Genomic DNA, 18,569 nt, shown 5'->3' with positions numbered 1-18,569 from the left:
CTGGATATATTTTGAAGGTAAAGTCAACAAGTTTTACGGGCGGGTTAATTGTCCATATGGAGGACAAGGATGACGCCATATGTGTTTGGCCTGAGTACCTGCCTGAGATGGGGTAAAATGAGGGAGGAGCAGATCTAGAAAATGGCTGGTAGATTCTAGATTCATTGTCAGACATTAATTGGATATTAGACATTGTCTAGGATATTAGACACTGTAGCCAGCTCCTGGTATTCATATCCATGTGTACTTTCCTCCCACACTGGATCAGGGCTTGTCTGTGTGACCAAAAGAATATACTAGAAGTGACAATCATTGACTTCCAAGTGTAGGTCATAAAAAGTGTAGTTCCATCTACATGGGCTCTCTTGTTCTGGGGAAGGCCGGTCACAGTGAGCCTTGTGGGGAGGCCCACACTGAGGGACGCTGAGACCTCCTACCAATAGGCAGAGAGTGAGCCATGTTAGAAGCAGATCTTCCAACCCAAGTCTGACCTTCAGATGACCAACCTTGACCGACGTCCAGCTGCAGCTGCAGACTCATGAAAGCCGCAAGCCAGGACTACCCGGTCAGGGTGGTTCCGAACTCCTAACCTGCAGCAACTAAGAGACAATATACAATATTGTTGTTTGAAGCCATTAAAAAATGTTGTGGTGATTTGTTAGGCCTGAGAGAGAATTACTATATGAATCCAAGTGGAGATACCAAGCAGACAGATCTGTGTGTCTAGAATTCCTAAGAGGGATTGAATGGTTGATGTTAAAAATTAGGGATTCATCAGCATGTAAATTGCATTTAAAACTATGGGCCGGGATAAGATTATCTAGGAAGTGAATATATCTAGAAAGGAAGGCCATTAGGGCATTCCCCTCTGTAGAAAGAAGATAAGTAATATCCAGTAAACTGAGAGGGCATGAGGAGGACAGAGAGAGAAGAAATGTGTCTCAGAAAAGATGGAGTTTTCAACTGCGTCAAACTTAGCTCTTGGATCATGTAAGATTAAGACGGGGAGTTGACTAATGGATTTGGCAGCATGGAGGTCACTGATAACCTAGACAATTCTGTCAGCTGGAGGCAGTGAACACCTGATTGGAAAAGGGTTCAGGAGGGAAAGAGAGGAGAGAAATCAGAGATGGCATGACCGTTTTTTTTGAAGTTTTTTATGTAGGGGATTATAGCAAGGAAGGTACTAAAAGGTATTGTGGGAAAAGAGGATAGGGTTTGTTTGTGTCTTGTTCTGTTTTTCTTTCTCTTGTTTGTCTGCTTGTATTGGGTTAGAAGCTAAGTATGAATGTGGATGGTTGTGGTCTAGTAGAGAAAGAAAATCTGATGATGTGGGAGGTAAAGTGGGCAATTGCAGTAATGAAATCTCTTAGTAGGAAAAGACAATGGAATTTAGTGTACATGCACATGTGTAGGTCTTAAAGGAGCCCTGACTGTTCATGCTAAGTAGGAAAAAAAGCACATATTAAGCACATGACGGTAGATGTAGTAACGGGCTCATGGAAGTTCTCGACTGATTGTTCCTGTTGTTTTCAGTGAATCAAGAAGTAATCGTCAGCTGCAGGTGAGGAGGGGGTGTTGGATGTTTGAGAAAAGAGTGAGGACAAAGCATCTCTGGTTTCTCAAACGACTTTCAAACTCCTTCTCTCCTCAGGGACTTCGTACCTGCTGGTCCTTTTGCCTGGAACTCTTTTCTACGTATCTGTTGACTTTTTTCTTGTCAGCTCAAATGTCACCTCCTTGGGAAGACCTTCCCTGACCATCCCATATAAGTGAACACCCTACTTCTGCCTTCTAGCTATTATCCATCACAAAATCCTGTTTTGTCCTCTTCATGATGTTTTTCATAGTCTTAGACTTTTTCATTTATTTGTCTTCTCTGCCCCATCCTAACTAGAATATAAACTTTCATTATGTCAAGGATTTTGTCTTCCTTGTTCACATCACATTCTTAGCACTGGAAACAAAACCTGATATGTAATATACATTCAATAAATATTAATGGATGACGCATATAATCATCACAACAATATTACTAGATAAACCCTATTGTTATCACCATGTTACAGGCCCAGACAGGTTGAGCGATTTCCCCTACATCACACAGCTAGTTTGGACTGCTAGGGGGGTTTGAGGGTGTGCATGATTCAAAGCCAGACAATCTGACACCAGAGCCCACACTCTCACTTTACGGAATAGGATTTAAAAGGTGATGCTGACTTCTGGCTACTAAGATGTTGGGAGCCCAGCCAATTAATAGAAAAAAATGAGTAGGACCATGGTTGTGTCCCTAATTTATGTAGTTTAAACCAGTCTAGTTTCACTGATACTGTGAAAATAGGCATCTTAAACGTAAACGCACAAAATAAATTGAAAAAATACAGTCACTGAAATTGGAATTTCAGTAATGTGTGATTGGTTGTCTTTACCTGTTTTCATTTTTGATCTTTTCCTTCTTTCCTTCTTTCCTCCCACCTTTCCTTCCCCCCATTTCTTAATAACCCTTCGGTAATGGTAGTAATGGTGGTAGTTTGGATAGGTCAACTATTCAGGAACCACAAGTAGTGTGTTTTGATGACTCAGGTGTCACATTGCTCTTATGAGTCCCTGACATGGCTGGCAATGCTTTGTGGAATGTTGACAGGTGGCAGGCTGAAGCTGGTGGACCCTGAGTCTGGACTGGCATAGCATGAGCGAGTGATTTCTAATTCCTGAGGATTGCAAACATCTCCGAGATTTAGGAGAAATCTAGGCAAAGGGGGATTCTCAAAAATTTGGTACCTGAGAAGTGCAAGTTCTCTAGTTTGCTTACATTTGTCTACATATAAAAATCTCCTTAATTAATGTGACTACTTGTTCCTAGCTCATGTCTATCCATTAATTAAAAGACTGTCGTAGTCCTTTTAGTCTGCAATAACAGAAAAGGTGGTGCCTTATAAACAACAAAGAAATTTATTTCTCATAGTTCTGGAGGCTGGAAGTCTGGGATCAGGTGCCATCATGGCCAGGTGAGGGCCCTCTTTTAGGTCACACTTCTCTTTTTATCTTCAGAAAGCAGAAGGGGATGGACTCTCTTTTATAAGAGCGCTAATCCCATTCATAAGGGCTCCTTCCTTTCGACCTAAGCACCTCCCAAAGGTCCCACCTCCTTCCAGTCCCATATTAGATTTCAATATATGAATTGGGGGGCACACAAACATTCAGACTCTAGCAGTGATCTAACTGTCCCCCAGTATTCCCCATCCACCCTTCCTTCCCGTCTCCTTAGTGTACTATTTCTTGAGCAATTACCATGAAGCAGGCATTGGGCTAACACCTTGCTTGGTGTAGCTCATTTTATTCTCACAGCAAACCTAAGAGGACATGTGAGGGCCCAGAGCCCCAAGAACAGAACTAGCAGGAGCCAGAGGCTGAATTCAGACCCAGGCATCTTACTCCAAACTGGGAGCACAACCACGGCTCACATTCTTCCTCTGCTGCCCATTAACTCAGAGGCTGCACTCGGAGCAACCCCAGGATCAGCTAAGCCCAAGTCCTAGAAGGATTCTTCCTTCTTATCTTTATACTCATTGTTTGTCTCGTTAGAAAAAAATTGCTTACCATTCAGGAAGCATAAAAGTAAAGGCAGAACACTATTGTATGAAAAAAAAATCTAGAAACAAAAGGTGTCTAATAGTGTAGGGAAGTGACAACCATATTCACTGAGTGCCACAAGCCTGTGGAACAGAAGTAACACAGAAGTGCCCACAATTCCTTCCTAGGCAGGGAAGTTACGTAAATGTGCATGAAAAACAAATACAAAGGGACTCACAGAAAAGCCCAAGCTAGTTATTGCTTAATGGATCTAAATTTAGAAATGCTGACTCAATTGAGTTGAGTGAGTGACTGGTGGGGTGGGTTTGGAAAAAAAACAAAAGCAAAGAGGAAGTGAGTTCTGTTATGGAGTTTTGAAGAGTGACTGCAATACGGTGTGACAGTTTGAGAAGGTAGACCACACAATTACATGCTAATAAATAGTTCGGTTAGGCTAAGGAAGGGATGATTATGGGGCACAGGTAAGCTTTTTCTATTTTAATCACACTAATGTTATAGACCAATTTTCCTAGAACAATAATAAAAATAGCTGACATTTTAAAGTGCTTACTATATGCCAGGCATATACAGAGAGTTTACTCACACTTTATTTCTTTAATCCTCATAGCAATCCTCTGATGTATTTACTATTATTACCTTTATTTTACAGAGTGGTTAATTGAATTGCCTGAGGTCACCCAGCTAGTAAATGAAGATCTCTGTCTGATTCAGACCCTGAGCTCTTATCTACTATGCTGTCTTTCTAATTTCATTTCTCTAGAGAGGGTATTCCACATGGCATAGCAAAGAACATACAATTCCCAATTAAAAAGCCATATTACCAAAAGCTGTAGTAAATTTCATTTTCTAAATATCTCTTGGGTCTGTTCGCCTCTCTCCACCTTGACTGCCATCCCCACAGTCTGAACCACCATTGCTTCTCACCTGGGCAATTGCAGCAGCCTCCTGCTTCCTTCCATTCCTTCAGAATGCTCTTTAGAAAACACAAACAGACCACGTCCTTTCCTCGTTTAAACTGCTTCCATGGTCTCCCATCACCCCCATTGCCTCAACGCTTGCCTCTTCCACTGCACTGTAAGCTCTATGGAGGTGACTGTGCTGTCTTGTTCAAGTATTGTACCTCCAGCATCTAGGATAGAGCCTTGTACATAGTAGAAGCTAAATTTTTGTTGAATGAATGGAATCCAAATGACTTTTAAAACAAAGAATATTGGTCACTTAAATAGGAAAATTAAAAAGGATGAAGTTGGATACATGGAGGTCAGTTTTTCATAATTTGTTAATAACATAATTACTTGTTTAATTTCTTTTTTTCATGTCTTATGCCCTTTAGGCTGTAAGATCTATGAGGACAGGGACAACATCTGTTTTGTTCCCTACTATATTCTAGCTCCATGTCAATTTCATAGGAGGTGCTCAATAAATACTTGTTGTATGAATAATTACAATTATCAACGTGCATTGGAAGCTGATGAATCAAAATGACAAATAGTGCTGGTGAAGGCAGAATCGTAACAGGAAAGTATAACCATAGTTGTAAGAGCTGTAAGAATAAGGATTCTTTCATTCATTAAACAAATATTTATAAAGCACCTACTATGTTCCAGACCCTGTGCTCGACAGTCTCTGATGCTATGGAGTGTAGGTCTGTAGATAAACAGGCAATTAAAATTCAGTAAGATAAATTTCTCAGGGGAGGGCAAAAAGTGGGTGCTTCAGGGAGCTTCTAGGAGGCGGACATTTCACCCAGGCTTGGCCTATGAGAAAGCAATGTCTAAATGGTTAGTGGCTTTTAGACTGGTAAGAGTATCTTTGGTGAAGGCCAGAGGCAGGAAAGCCACTGTAGGTTCTCTATAGCCGAAGGTTTCTTCTTAATTTCCCTTCATCCAATGAATTTTTATTCAGCCCATACCGTGTGCCAAACATTGTTAGCCATCATTAAAATTGTTTTTCAAAATTAGTTGTTGAAAATGTAAATACATATACATATACATATAATTCAAAATTTATTTTGAACATTTTTACTTAAAAAATTTTCCCCCTTTGTCCTTTAGGAAGTCGCACTTCTGGGCTGGGCACACCCCCTTCTCCCAAAGTGCGTTATAGGTGCTTGTTTACTGGATTAATAAACAAACCACGTGAGAGTAATGTGACCACCAGAAAGTGAAAGCTTTGGATCGGCATTTTTCAGATCTTTCCTCCATGATGGGAATGTTGTACACGTGCACTGTCTGACCATGTGGTAACCATCATGCACACGCACTGTGGAGCACTTGCTAAAGTGGCTGGTACGACTGAAGAACCGAATTTTACATTTCATTTTATTTTCATGAACTTAAATAGCCACATGTGGCTTGCTACTACTGCCAAGGACAAGCTCAGCCTTGCATGGTAGCACAGATGGAACAGTCTGAGCCTGGCATTGGGGCCCAGCCTCTTGTTTAACACCGGGGACTGTTAATAGGTGGCTATAAAATGTCTAAATTGTAAAATGTTGAATGCCACCGACAATAATAAATATTCGTGCACAGTGGCAACACATAATTAGCACCTCAGTCACTGAAGACTAACGAGCCTTGCATCCTGGCATCCCGACAGCCAGCCAACCCAGCTCCACGGTGCAAAGGTTGAAGGCCAAACTCCGCCTTAGCCAGGGCGCGCACTCGGCAGTCTGAGATCCCGAACTGCATCGTGGGCTTTGCAGTTCAACTTGCTAGTGACGTTACTACCGGTGTCCTCTCTGAGCGGCCTATCGAGTCGACTTCCGGTGGCCTGTTGTTCTCTGGGAATTGTGGTCAAAAGGTGGCCGCTGGACGTGGGCTTTAGCGGCCTGGGAACTACAATTCCCGGCGGACTGTGGGAGGCGTGAGGCGGCGTGGGTCGTGAGTGAGCCGGCGAGTGCCTCGTCAGGTGTGCGCGCTGTGCCGCGGTGTCGTGGGCGGCCCGGCTGCAGGAGACGGGGGAAGGTTATAACCACCCTGGGAGAGGGTCGCCGGGGTCGCTGTCGTGGGTGTGCGCAGTGGGCCGGCGGCGTCATGGCGGTGAGTTTTGGCGGCGAGAGAGTCGCCTCGTCCGGGCTTTGGAACCCGGCCGAGCCGTCGGCTTTTGCCGGAACCTCGGGGCTCGTGTGGCGGCCCCTGGTTCTGAAGGGAAAAGTCCGTCTCCAGAGAAAGCGGCGGCCTGTTTCCCGCGTTTAAGGCGAGGCTATTGGCGGAGGCGCCTTTTCTTGCCAGCAGAAGAGCCGGGGACTGATGGCTTTGACTTTACAGGCTGTTTAATGTGTGTGTTATTTCACCAGAGCTTCTAGGACCGATCCGGAGAGACAGGACTATGTAACATTGATTGTCCTTTCAACGGTAAATTATTGAGCACCTCCCTGTAAAACAGACAAAAACGTCTGCATTCATGGTGTTCACGTGTGTGTGTGTGGCTGCCTACTAAAATATATCCAAAACATGTCAGCTGATGATAAATGCTACAAACAAAAAAATAGAGCAGGAAGGGGGTGGGGACCAGGGAGTGTGAGGTGGGGTGGGGTTGCGCGGTTTTAAAAGGGTCATCAAGAAAGACTTTACTGGAAAGGCGGCCCTGTGGCAGAAAGGAGGTAAGGGGGCAAAGGATGATTTGGAGGGAAAGATTTCCGGGGGAGAATGGTGTGTGTGTGTGTGTGTGTGTGTGTGTGTGTGTGTGTGTGTGTGTGTGTGTGTGTGTGTGTGTGTGTGTGTGTGTGTGTGTGTGTGTGTGTGTGTGTGTGTGTGTGTGTGTGTGTGTGTGTGTGTGTGTGTGTGTGTGTGTGTGTGTGTGTGTGTGTGTGTGTGTGTGTGTGTGTGTGTGTGTGTGTGTGTTTTTCTGGATAGAGTAGATGGGGTGAGAGCGGGTGCGTCAGTGGAGGGGGTAAGTAGAACTATGCTCAGATACAGGAGCAGGAAATAAAGAGGGCAGGATGTGTGGGAATAGAGTCACGTGGGTAGGTAGATGTGGTGAGGGAGGCTGGAATTTTTCTTTTTGCTTCTGTTTACTTGTTGAATTTGGAACCAAGATTATCAGCTAAAAGTAAGGATGGGAGAGAAAGTGTTAGATATTTGAGGAGAGAGGAGAAGATATGAAACAATTGTCAGTGATATCGCTGTCAATAGAACTTTGTGGTGATGACTGTCCTATACTTGTGCTGTCTTACTTTCGTAGCCACATGTGGCTGTGGCGAGTGCTGTTGAAAGATTGAACTTATAATTAACTTTAAAATGAAATAGTCACATGTGGCTAGTGGCTACTGAATTCGACAGCATACACTTAAAAGTTTGGGAAGCCCTGGTCTAAGTTTGAGAAGGAGTAGGTACTGAGTTTCCGAATCTAGGTGTTTTGTTGGACACCACTTGAGGTTAATGATCGTGAATTTAAATTGAGACCAGTCAGCATGGTTGAGCGTTTATCTCCTGCCATTTTCAGCTGCCTGGGTAAAGGAGCAGAGCAGGTGGGTAGGAGGCAAGAATGAGGAAGAGAAAGGCAAAGAGATAATTATATAGATGGACTTACGGGATAGAAGTGAAGACATGGGGTGGGAGTGGGCCTGAGGATCAGTGAAAAAAGATCAGATTAGGTCCCAGTGCGGTTGAAGAATTATTGGAACTGGAATTCTAGCAGAGTTAGGCCCAATAATACCAGTAACTAACATTTCTTCTGTGTTATGCTTTGTTTTTACTGTGTTATTTGCATTGTCTCATTGCGTCTTCTCACTAATCTATTTGAGGTAGGCACTTTTCTTATCTGCAGTGGTTAGAAGAAGAAACCCAGGCTTAGTGAGCCTCACCAACAGGCCCCAGTTCCCACAGCTAGTACATGAGGAATGTGGATCAGAACTCAGATCGATTTCTTTCTCACTCACCATGCCATGTACTGCTTTCCAGGCAAACTCATGCCTTCGGATTCCTGGCCCAGAGCTTTTCTTTTGTTAGAAGCTGCTCAGTCCTCCCCACCAGCCCCACCCTAACTTGGTGGTATCCTTAGCCAGTATGGAGTTTGCAGGTTCTTTTTTTGGTTGGTGTTAATAGAAATGGGCTTTTCAATTTGCAGGATCTTAATACATTTTCTTTTTTCTTTTTAAGTTATATATAAGGAAACTGGCAGTGTTTTTGGTAGATATTATTGTTTTACTTTATTCACTTCTTGGCTTCCCTAGATATTCATGTTTTAAACAGTCAGGATACTGCACTGACATTAAAGTTAGTTTTATTGAAAAACTCCATTAAGAGCTCCCTTTAGGAAAAACAAGTAACAGTAGCAATAAAATGTATTGATTGCTTATTCTGTGCATTGGTATTTTACATAATTTACATGAAGAACTATCCTATAAAAGTAGGTGCTATTATTATCCCTGTTTTATTGATGGAGAAAATAAGATGTCAGTGTACCAAGAGGCAGAATTCGATCATTGTACTATTTCCGATTGTAAACTAATTGAGAAATTTTTTTTGCAAACATCCTCACAAAAGGAAAAATTTCTTTTTCTAAAGGAAATCTTACCAAATTAGTAAGATAGGAAATTAGTTTTTATTTTATGATTGAATTCATAAAAAACAATTTAGTTTTCTTCATATCATTGGAGTATTTATTTTATAGAGTTTTTGACAGTTCTAATTCCTTTTTGTTAATATCAGACTTTTAGAGGGGACCTGGATATGTGATATAATAAGGGTAAGAGCCAACTTCTGACAAATACATTGTTTTTCAATTTTTCACTTGGAGTATTAAAGTAGTGAGCAAAGTAGTGGTCATAGTAGTATTATGTACTTCCACTTACCATCCGTCACCCAACTTCAGTCATTGACAGTTTGGGGCCAGTCTTGTTTCATACATACCTCTCCTGGACCCTCCCCTCCCCCCTCAGGATTCATTATAAGCAAATTCTGGGTACTGCACTGTACATATTTTAGTAAGTTTTTTTTTTTTTTTTAGATATAACGGTAAGTTCTCTTAAAACAACCACAATGCCATTTTCACACCCAGTAAAAAGCAAATGATGTCTAGTCGTCTTTGTGATAATGGGTAACATCATTGAGCATTCACCATGGGTCTGGCACTAAGCTAAGTCCTTCATGGGTATTCTCTCTTTTAATCCTCATCATAATTATACAAGGTAGGTCTAATTATTATTCCCATTTTATAGGTAGGTGTGAAGTGGAGGTTAAGGAACTTGTCTAGGGTTCTACAGCTAGTAAATGGTGGAGCTAGGATACGGCCAGAGTACTGAGAAGAGATGGAAAAAGAAGTCAGAAGATGAGGGTTTTGTCCAACTTGACCATTTGCAGCAAGATGATCTCCGCGCTTCAGCTTCATCACCGTGGCAATGACAGTCACTGGTCTGCCTCCTCCTTAGAGTTGTTAAGATCGAATAAGCTAATGGTCATACAGGTTTTGAGGACTGCAGAATACCATGACTGAAAATACGAAAGAGTTTCTTATCTAGTTCGTTGTTTCTTTGCTGGTGGGGATTTTGTCCCCCAGAGAACTTTGGTCTGGAGACTCTTCGGGTCGTTAGCACAGAGGCGTGGGGTGGGAGTGGGGGTGTGCCCCTGGCAGCCAGTGGGTAGGAGCCAGGGGTGCTCCTGGACATCTTACAGGGCCCAAGACGGTCTCTGAAAACAAGGACTTATTTGGCACAAAATGTCAAAGTACCAAAGGTGAGGAACTCTGTTCTTGTTAAATAATCATTTTTTAAACCTGGAGTATTTAGCTTTATTTTATTTATTTTTGATCATTGAGTTTTAAGGGATTCTTTTAATTTATTCAAATAACGTATTGTCTCATTGAATCACTAGTAAAGAACTTGAGGCTCAGATCGATCAAGTGATTTGCTCAAGGTTATACAAGTTAGTGCTGGGGCCAATATCAGATTTCATTACAATTGACCTTTGAAGTTTTGAGGAACAAGTTTTTCTGAGAAGCAGAAATCTCAAAGAAAAGCTTTTGTTCATTTAGCATGCTCAGCACAGTGTAAAGAAACACATAGTTCTAAGTAATTTATGAAGACTTGCTTTCATGTTCTTTTAAATGGGGTGACATGGTCATTTTTAAGCAAAAGATATTTGTTAATCTAATTTCTGTGCCTATACCATTCTACTTTGTGTTCAGGTGACTATATTCGTTCTAAAAGTTGTCTGCCAGGAGTTCAAAACCCAACTTGGTAACTGGGATTTCATATGACCCGTGACTGGAGGTTCAACTAGGCTTCATGAGGCCTTAGATAACTTTTGCCTTCATGGGCCCCTTCCTCTGTAAAAAATATTACAAATTATATTTTACAACTGTGTTGATATGAAGACAAACATTAATATTATATATGAAAATCTTTCTTTAACCTAAAAGTTCATTTTTCCTTCTGGTTTTGAAAGAAAATATTTTTGAGAGTCCCTCTACCTACAGGTTGTCGGCTGTTAGTTCGCACAGGCTGCTTTAAGGGTAGGAATGACTTACTTTGTTCTGCGCAAAGCTCCTTTGCTAGAACCTGGTCACATAGCTCCAACCTACCTGACAACTCATCTAGAAATGTAGCAGAGCACCCTTACCCCCTCTGCTGCACTAACGTAAATGAGACTGAGCTTTGGTTGCTGAGGATGAAGGGAAGGAACAGGTATTGCCCAGGCAACCACAGCTTCCTTTCAAATGGTACTCCTTGTCTATTAGAATTGAACACAGGGGTTAGCATGTATAGGCTTAGAGAGATTTGTAACTTACAGGTTACTTGTCAAGAAGAGGGTTTTACAGTAAGGGGGCAAAGGCATTGAAGGTCTAAATGAGTGTGGTTGGTAGCAGGCATGGAAGGAAGTGAATAGGTGTTGGGCCTTATTCTTTCTTGGAAAAGGAAATACCTTACGCAAGCACACTTAGTTTCATTGAAATTCTTGGGAAAGAGTCCAAATTGCTTAGTGCCTTGATTCAAAAATGCAGTGCAGTTCCTAGTCTATGTTACTTCTTTTTGGCCACAGTATGCAACAGCTGTCTTTTAAAATCTTGAAATACTCAACAAATACTTGCTGTGAGTTTGTTTTACACTAGACATTGAGGACATAATGAGAAACAAGACACAGTTCGCACCATGAACAAATTAACAGTCCTGTGGGGAAGGCAGACAGATGCTGATGTCACTGTGTGATAAGTGCTGTCATAGGGGCAAGAGTGGCAGGAACATACTGAGAATGGCATCTCTTGGACCTGTGGGGAAACAAGGCAGGTGATTTGCTGAGACCTGAAGGGTGAGAGAGCCAGGCCAAGATTGGTGGGATATGAGGACAAAGAGGGTAACTTGAACAAAGGCCCAGAGGTGAGAGGGGTCTTGGCCTATCTGGGAAGATGCATCTGGTTTACTAGGCCTGGAGGGGTAGTGGTGAGGGAAAGGAGGGGAGGGCAGGAGGGAGGCTCTGGCAGAGATGAGACCAGATGGCACTTGAGTGTCAGGTTTACGAGTATGGTCTTGATCCTGAGAGCTTGGAGAACTTCTGAGGAGGCATTGACTTGATCAGAAATATATTTTGATAAAATTTTCACTCACAGCAATTATGATGTTTTCAGGATTTATAGAAACAAAATATTGTCACTTTTATTTTCTTTTGGTTACTGAAGAAACTATATCCATGACTTTTCAAATTCTGGAATTCTTTTTCATTGTCCCACAGACTTTATGGCAAGGTTCTTCCTTTAATCCATCATTTCATCTCCTTGTAAGCTGACATTTCATTATTCTGTGACTTGCCCTTCTCTTCTGCATTAAGCTTGCTTAAAAAGAATAAAAAGAAATAATAAACCATTCTTTGATTTGAAATATAAAAAACTGAATATAATAAAACAGAGTTGACAGCTTAGTGGTAGATATGTACTGAATCTCACCTACTTTTAATACTGTTATTTTATTACATAATACACGAGGTATATTTAAGTTTAGTTATTGGAAAAATAGTGGTAAGTTTGTTTTGTTTCTGATTGCACAGAATTCCTCTTTGCTTAACATTTCAAATTTGTATAACCATTTAAAAAAACTAAGAATCTACTATGTGATGTGACTAGAAAAGTATTTTTTAAATTTTTGGGTGAAAGGATAAAGGGAGGCATAATTAAAGGAGACTGAGACCCACAAGTCGGGTGGCTTGGCAAGGTCACCTGTCTGGTAGGTTGTACAAGTATGAGTAGAACTCAGGTATTTTCATATTTGAAAATGCTGCAGAATCTGGAAATGTTAGCACATAAGAAGAGGAGGAAAATTTAATTTCAGTTCAGAGGATTTTATACCAGAAAGTAAAATTCTAGCAACTTAATACTAAGTTTTCAAAGCAGAACTAGATTTGTGTATGGTCCACTGATACCCAGTTTTCACACTTGCCTGTCCCGTGGTGCCGTGTTCTGCTCCAGCTGCAGCACACTGGCCGTGAGAGCTAATTCTGTTCAGAGTTGCAGAGAATGGACTTCTGATCCTCCTGGTTTAGTCAGAGTTAGAACCATCCTGCGGGTCCTTTTGTTTTCATCCGAGGATGGCTAGAGGGACGATGGGAATGTTGCCAGGTAGATCCAGTATACTACCAGACATGTGTGCCGTTCTCCATTTCATTTTAATTTCGTATGAATAATCTACTAATCATTTTGGAGAGCTCTTCATCAGCTTCCTTGGAAAAAACGTGCAACTGGCTGGTCTTGCCGTAATCTCTACCTGTTGAGCCTCAGCGTCCTTTGGTGGTCGTGATTGCAGCATGGCAGGCAGGCAGGCACTGCTCCATCCTTTACTTTTCTAAGTATTCGTATATTTTCACTAAATAGGAATATCTGACAACAGTGTTACATGTAGGATATAATTTTGAAGAAGTATTTCAAAGTTTTTTATGTATTTAAATAATTCTTTAACTGTCTGATGTTTAAAGTGGACAGATTGTGATAACTTGAATCTTCAATCTTGTTCATTAAATTTCAGGATAACCATGGAAAAACTGATGTATCAGTGAACAGCTCATTTCAGTGTGAATGCAATTCCTTTTGTTTCTCTTCTTTTTTTGAAAGCAAGACTATTGATGGGTAGAGTGGATTATTCTCTTTTGTGTCCAATAGGAAAGAAAAGGAACAGCAAAAGTGGACTTTTTGAAGAAGATTGAGAAAGAAATCCAGCAGAAATGGGATACCGAGAAAGTGTTTGAAGTCAATGCATCTGATTTAGAGAAGCCAACTTGGTGAGTAATAGTTTGTGATGTTCTACACTGTGTTTCCAAAACCATCGGCTACAGAAACTGCTCTGTGGAAAGGGTGAGGCAGATAGTATTTATAACGTTTGAAATGGGCTGAAGGAGGTGACGTCCACTTTCTGCATTTCAAATTAGAATCCTCTTTCCTATGGAATTCTTAAGTGATTTTTTCTACATAGAGGTTTTTTTCTAAAAACTAATAATTTTCATATCTAGGTAAAGGAGGATGTTTTGTAGCTTTGTCTTTGCTGACTGTTAGGAACACTTCCATCTAGAGAAGTCCCTCTAAAATACACTGTAGAGATGGTTTGTGGGAGGTAAATTCCCTCAACTTTTGCTTACCTGGAAATTGTTTAACCCCTGCTTCAAATTTAGGTTATAATCTTGCTGGGTAGAGTATTCTTGGTTGTAGGCCCTTCTGTTTCATTGCATTAAGTATATCATGCCTTTGCTGACTGTTAGAAAGAAACCGTTATTATTAAGAACTTCTTATTAGAGTGATAATTATTTTCAAAGATATAACACTTTTGAAGAGTTTCTCTTCTGAAGATCTTATTTCAGAAATAATGTAATTTCCTTGATGTTAAGAATCATTGATTGTAAAACATACTAGATAATGATATGAAATTGGGGAAAAACAAAAACAAAATAACTGTCCCAAAACAAACTCAGTAAATATATGCGTCAATTATAAGCTGCATCTTAATATCAGATAAGTTGAAATGTAGCAAATTGTTCTTAGAGTTGAGAAAATATATTGACAATAATAATAATAGTAGCAGGTAATAATGAACACTTAACCATTCAGTATGTCATGGCAACAGGAAATATGCCATCATTTACATTTAATTTTCTTAATAACCTTTTAAGGTTAGCAGTGTTTTTATCTCTATTTTATAGATGAGGATAGTAAGGCACAGAGAGGCTAAGTAACCAGCTCAGAGTTGCATAGCTAGGAATTGAAAGGGTCTGGCCGTTTTCTCAGGACTTTCTGATTCCAGAGTGTCTGCTCCTTGCTACAAAGCTGCACTCTAATGGAAAAATGAATTTTTTTTTAAAGAGGTGAAGAGTTGGTTATAATATGAAGTATCTCCTGTTATGTTTTAAACTGTAATTTGAAGTTTCTGTTTGGTTCTACAATTTTGGTCAACTTAAGGTAATATAAAATAATTGGAAGTGAACTGAAAAAGCTTCCTTGTTCAGTAAAAGAAAATGGACTGAAGAAACTTAGAAATTAATGAGCACAAAGGCAAAGTCCCTATGAACTTACAGAAGTCCCTATGAAGTATGTCATTTTTTTATAAAGCTCACAAGTGGAAATTAAATGATACATTGTTTAAGGGCACAGACATATGTCTAAAGTATTCTGAAAACAAGGGAATGAAAAAAGTAAATTTCAATGTCTTGGTTATATTTGGTGGAAGAATGAGGAGGAGCACATAGGAAGCTTCATTGGACTTATAAGTTGGATGGTGTGTTTACAGTGTTACCTTATTGTGCTTCACATAACTTGTATAAATTTGTTAGATACATTTGGTTCATAAGACAAAAGAATATAATAAACTGCCTTAAAAAGGTGTGTTTTTTAAAGTGAGTTTACAATATATCATTTTTATACTGAGGATGTTTTATTTTTCCCAAGACACTCTGAACTGCTTTATATGTATCTTTTGAATCAGTAAAACAGACTCAGTAACTAATCCATTTTCCTAAGAGTATTAAAAGTATTTTTTTTTGTATATCGTAATTGCTCAGTATTTTTGCTTACATGAAACCTCTGGTATTTGCTGCAAGGATATTTCTTTAATAAACATCTATAAATATTCTTTCTAAATGAAAAATAAGTTTCAATTTTAGAGAGATTTTAATTTCTAGATCTGTAAGTTTAATTTTAACTATCTTTTAAATAACTAAAATGTAAATAAGTTATTTATAGCAAGCATTCCCTCCATTTAACCCCTCATTATAAAAGGAACTTAACACTTTCTTTAATGTACTTTGTTTTTTACTTGATTTTGCAGCAAGGGCAAGTACTTTGTAACCTTCCCGTATCCGTATATGAATGGGCGCCTTCATTTGGGACACACATTTTCTTTGTCCAAATGTGAGGTAAGCTTCCTCTGTGTTTAATATAATGGGATGAAGAGTCTTTAATAAATACTGTTTTGAAGAAAATGGCATCTACAGAATTTATTTCCTGTTAAGAGAACTTAGAGATGCTTAATTTTAAGCATAATTTTTATATTTAAGTAATTTAACTTTTATATTTATTTTTCATATGCTGTGTGTGCATGTTGTAGGGGTCTGGGTATGTATGTATGCATGGTAATGCCTAAATAGGTGAAAAGATGGGAAAAAAGGATAGTGGGCTAGAATTTTGGAATGACTGAAGTCTAGCTGGTTCTGTGAAGGAATATCTGAAGAGGAAAACTGGTGATCTTTGTGAAAAGTTAGCATTTTCTGTTTGTCTAGCATTTAAATTTATAATTTAAATTTAACTTTCTTTCTATAGTTTGCAGTAGGGTACCAGAGGTTGAAAGGAAAAAGTTGTCTGTTTCCCTTTGGTTTACACTGCACTGGAATGCCTATTAAGGTAAGATTGCTTTTGGGATTGGTTTCTATTCTTTTCAGCTTAGAGCAAATAGTACTATCCAATTCAAGAGCTTAGAATAGGATTTTTAAACACTTCTGTGTTCTTTTGAAGGTTTTTTGAAATGAGTTGAAGTTTTTATAGTGAAAATTAATTTTTAAAAAACATTTGAAGAAGTGCTTAAAGGAACATATGAAAGTCTAAGTGATTTCTAAGGAATTTTGATATCTTTTGGTTACCTACATATTCATTTCTGTTTTAGAATTAGATAATTAACTATTAACAAGTAAAATAGCAGTGTTCTATGCATTTGTGACATGTAGGATGTTATAAAGTAATAAATAGTTGTATTTCATTTTGATCATTTTTGCAAAGATCTTCATTTGTCGTAAATTTGTATTCGAAATAATTCTCAATAAAGAATGGGCCAGAAAATTAAGAGTTGAAAGGTTGCCTAAATGTGATAGGGTTAGGAAACTTAACTCCCATTTCTTTTTATTTTCTAATCTTTTATACTGAAAAATGTGAAACCTTTACACAAAAGGTAAAAGGAGTACAGTGAACACCATATACACTTCACTTACAGTTACCAAATATTAACATTGACTAAAATTCCATTAGTTCTGTCTCTCATCACACATACAGTGCAAGCATGCTTTCCCCCCCTGTTTCTATGAACTCAGTGAAAGTAAGTCGCAGACATTGTGACATGTCTCCCTGAGTTCGTCAGCATGTGTCTTTAGAGAACAAGAGCATCCTTTTGCATCATACAATGCTGTTATCCCCTCCAGGAAATGTTAACATTGATGTAATATTATCATCTTTATTTAATCTGTAGTCAGATGTTTCTAGTTGTCCCCAAATGTTCTTTCTGGCAGTTTCTTTTAATTTCATGAATCAAAGGTTGCATTTGGTTATCAGTTCTCTTAGTTTTTAAAAAATTTGTCATGTCATTGATGTCTTTGAAAAGTCTAGGTCAGTTATTATCTGAATTTTCTGATTTTTTCTTCATGATTAGATTTGGCTTAAATATTTTGACAAGAATACTAGACGGGAAGGTATAACTGTCCCAGTATATCACATTAAAAGGAATATATAATGGCAGTTTGTCCCATCTTAGTGACACTAATAACTTCATTCTAAAGGTGACTTTCTCCCTTTTTAATTAATAAGTAATCTTTGGGATGATACTTTGAGAGCCTCTGAATGTCTGGTTGCCAAAACCCAGTGATTTTAGCATCCTTTGATGATCCTTGTCTATTTCAGTTATTGAATCAGTGGTTGTAAGATGGTGACCTTCTAGTTGTGTCATTATTACTAACTGAAATTCTTCTGCATCAAAGAGTCCCCTCCCTTTTTAAAAATCACAATTCTGTGCTTGTATTTTTCTTAGAACTTTAGCACTGTCTACTGGCGTCATCTTTGTTTCTGACAGTGGACTCATGGTATAGTTGAGAAGAGCTGGGGTGGGAAGCCCAGGTTCATGTGTTAGTTCTGCAGCTTACTAGCTTTATGACCTTGGGTAAATCACTTCTTCAGTGTCTATTCTCTAACGTAATACCTGTCTTAATACCTAGGCTTGAAATGATAACTAGTAGAGTATATATGACAGTAATCTTTAAATTGAGAAATGCTGCTGTTAATGTTACTCAAAATAGTAACACTGTATCTTGTATATCTTTGTACTTCTAATGCCTAGCATATTAGTCTACATTGAGTATTCTGGATTTTGAATAAATGCTCACTGGGTAAATAAATACTAATTTATAAATTAGTGAATTTTGAGGTACATGATTTGAATTATTTGAGTTTTCTACTATCTACTTATGTATAGATGCATTGCAAAAAATTTCAGGGTCTATTTTATTTGACCATAGAAACAACAAAAAGTTCCAATCATTTCTACCTTGAATTTTGAACTTTGCTACCTCTAATGTTGTGTTTGTTATAGGCATGTGCTGATAAGTTGAAAAGAGAAATAGAGGTTTATGGTTGCCCTCCTGATTTTCCAGATGAAGAAGAGGAAGAGGAAGAAACCACTGTTAAAACAGAAGATTTAATAATTAAGGATAAAGCTAAAGGGAAAAAGGTTGGTGGTTGATACTTACTTTGTTGAAGTTTTGTGTTTATATTTGTCTGATTTATATGTGCATTCCCAGTACAAGCAC

The 18,569-nt window shown here is 39.1% G+C and overlaps 1 protein-coding gene across 2 annotated transcripts in view; it reads left to right on the top strand.

Annotated features, from left to right (window-relative positions):
- The first annotated feature begins 6,475 nt into the window (after window positions 1–6,475).
- The window catches only part of LARS1 (leucyl-tRNA synthetase 1), an 80,554-nt gene continuing 68,460 nt past the window's right edge, over window positions 6,476–18,569 (top strand). The window contains exons 1-5 of one of the 2 annotated variants that reach the window (XM_036894851.2): window positions 6,476–6,635; window positions 13,681–13,799; window positions 15,833–15,920; window positions 16,324–16,404; window positions 18,353–18,490. In XM_036894851.2, coding sequence (XP_036750746.2) covers window positions 6,630–6,635; window positions 13,681–13,799; window positions 15,833–15,920; window positions 16,324–16,404; window positions 18,353–18,490 — 432 coding nt within the window. In that variant the 5' untranslated portion in view covers window positions 6,476–6,629. Of the gene's footprint in view, window positions 6,636–13,680; window positions 13,800–15,831; window positions 15,921–16,323; window positions 16,405–18,352; window positions 18,491–18,569 lie in introns of those variants that run through there. The other variant, XM_057491050.1, reaches the window with a different exon arrangement.

This window comes from Manis pentadactyla, chromosome 13 (genome assembly GCF_030020395.1).
Source record: "Manis pentadactyla isolate mManPen7 chromosome 13, mManPen7.hap1, whole genome shotgun sequence".
Taxonomy (NCBI): Eukaryota; Metazoa; Chordata; class Mammalia; order Pholidota; family Manidae; genus Manis; species Manis pentadactyla.
This window is presented reverse-complemented; position numbering and strand designations above follow the sequence as displayed.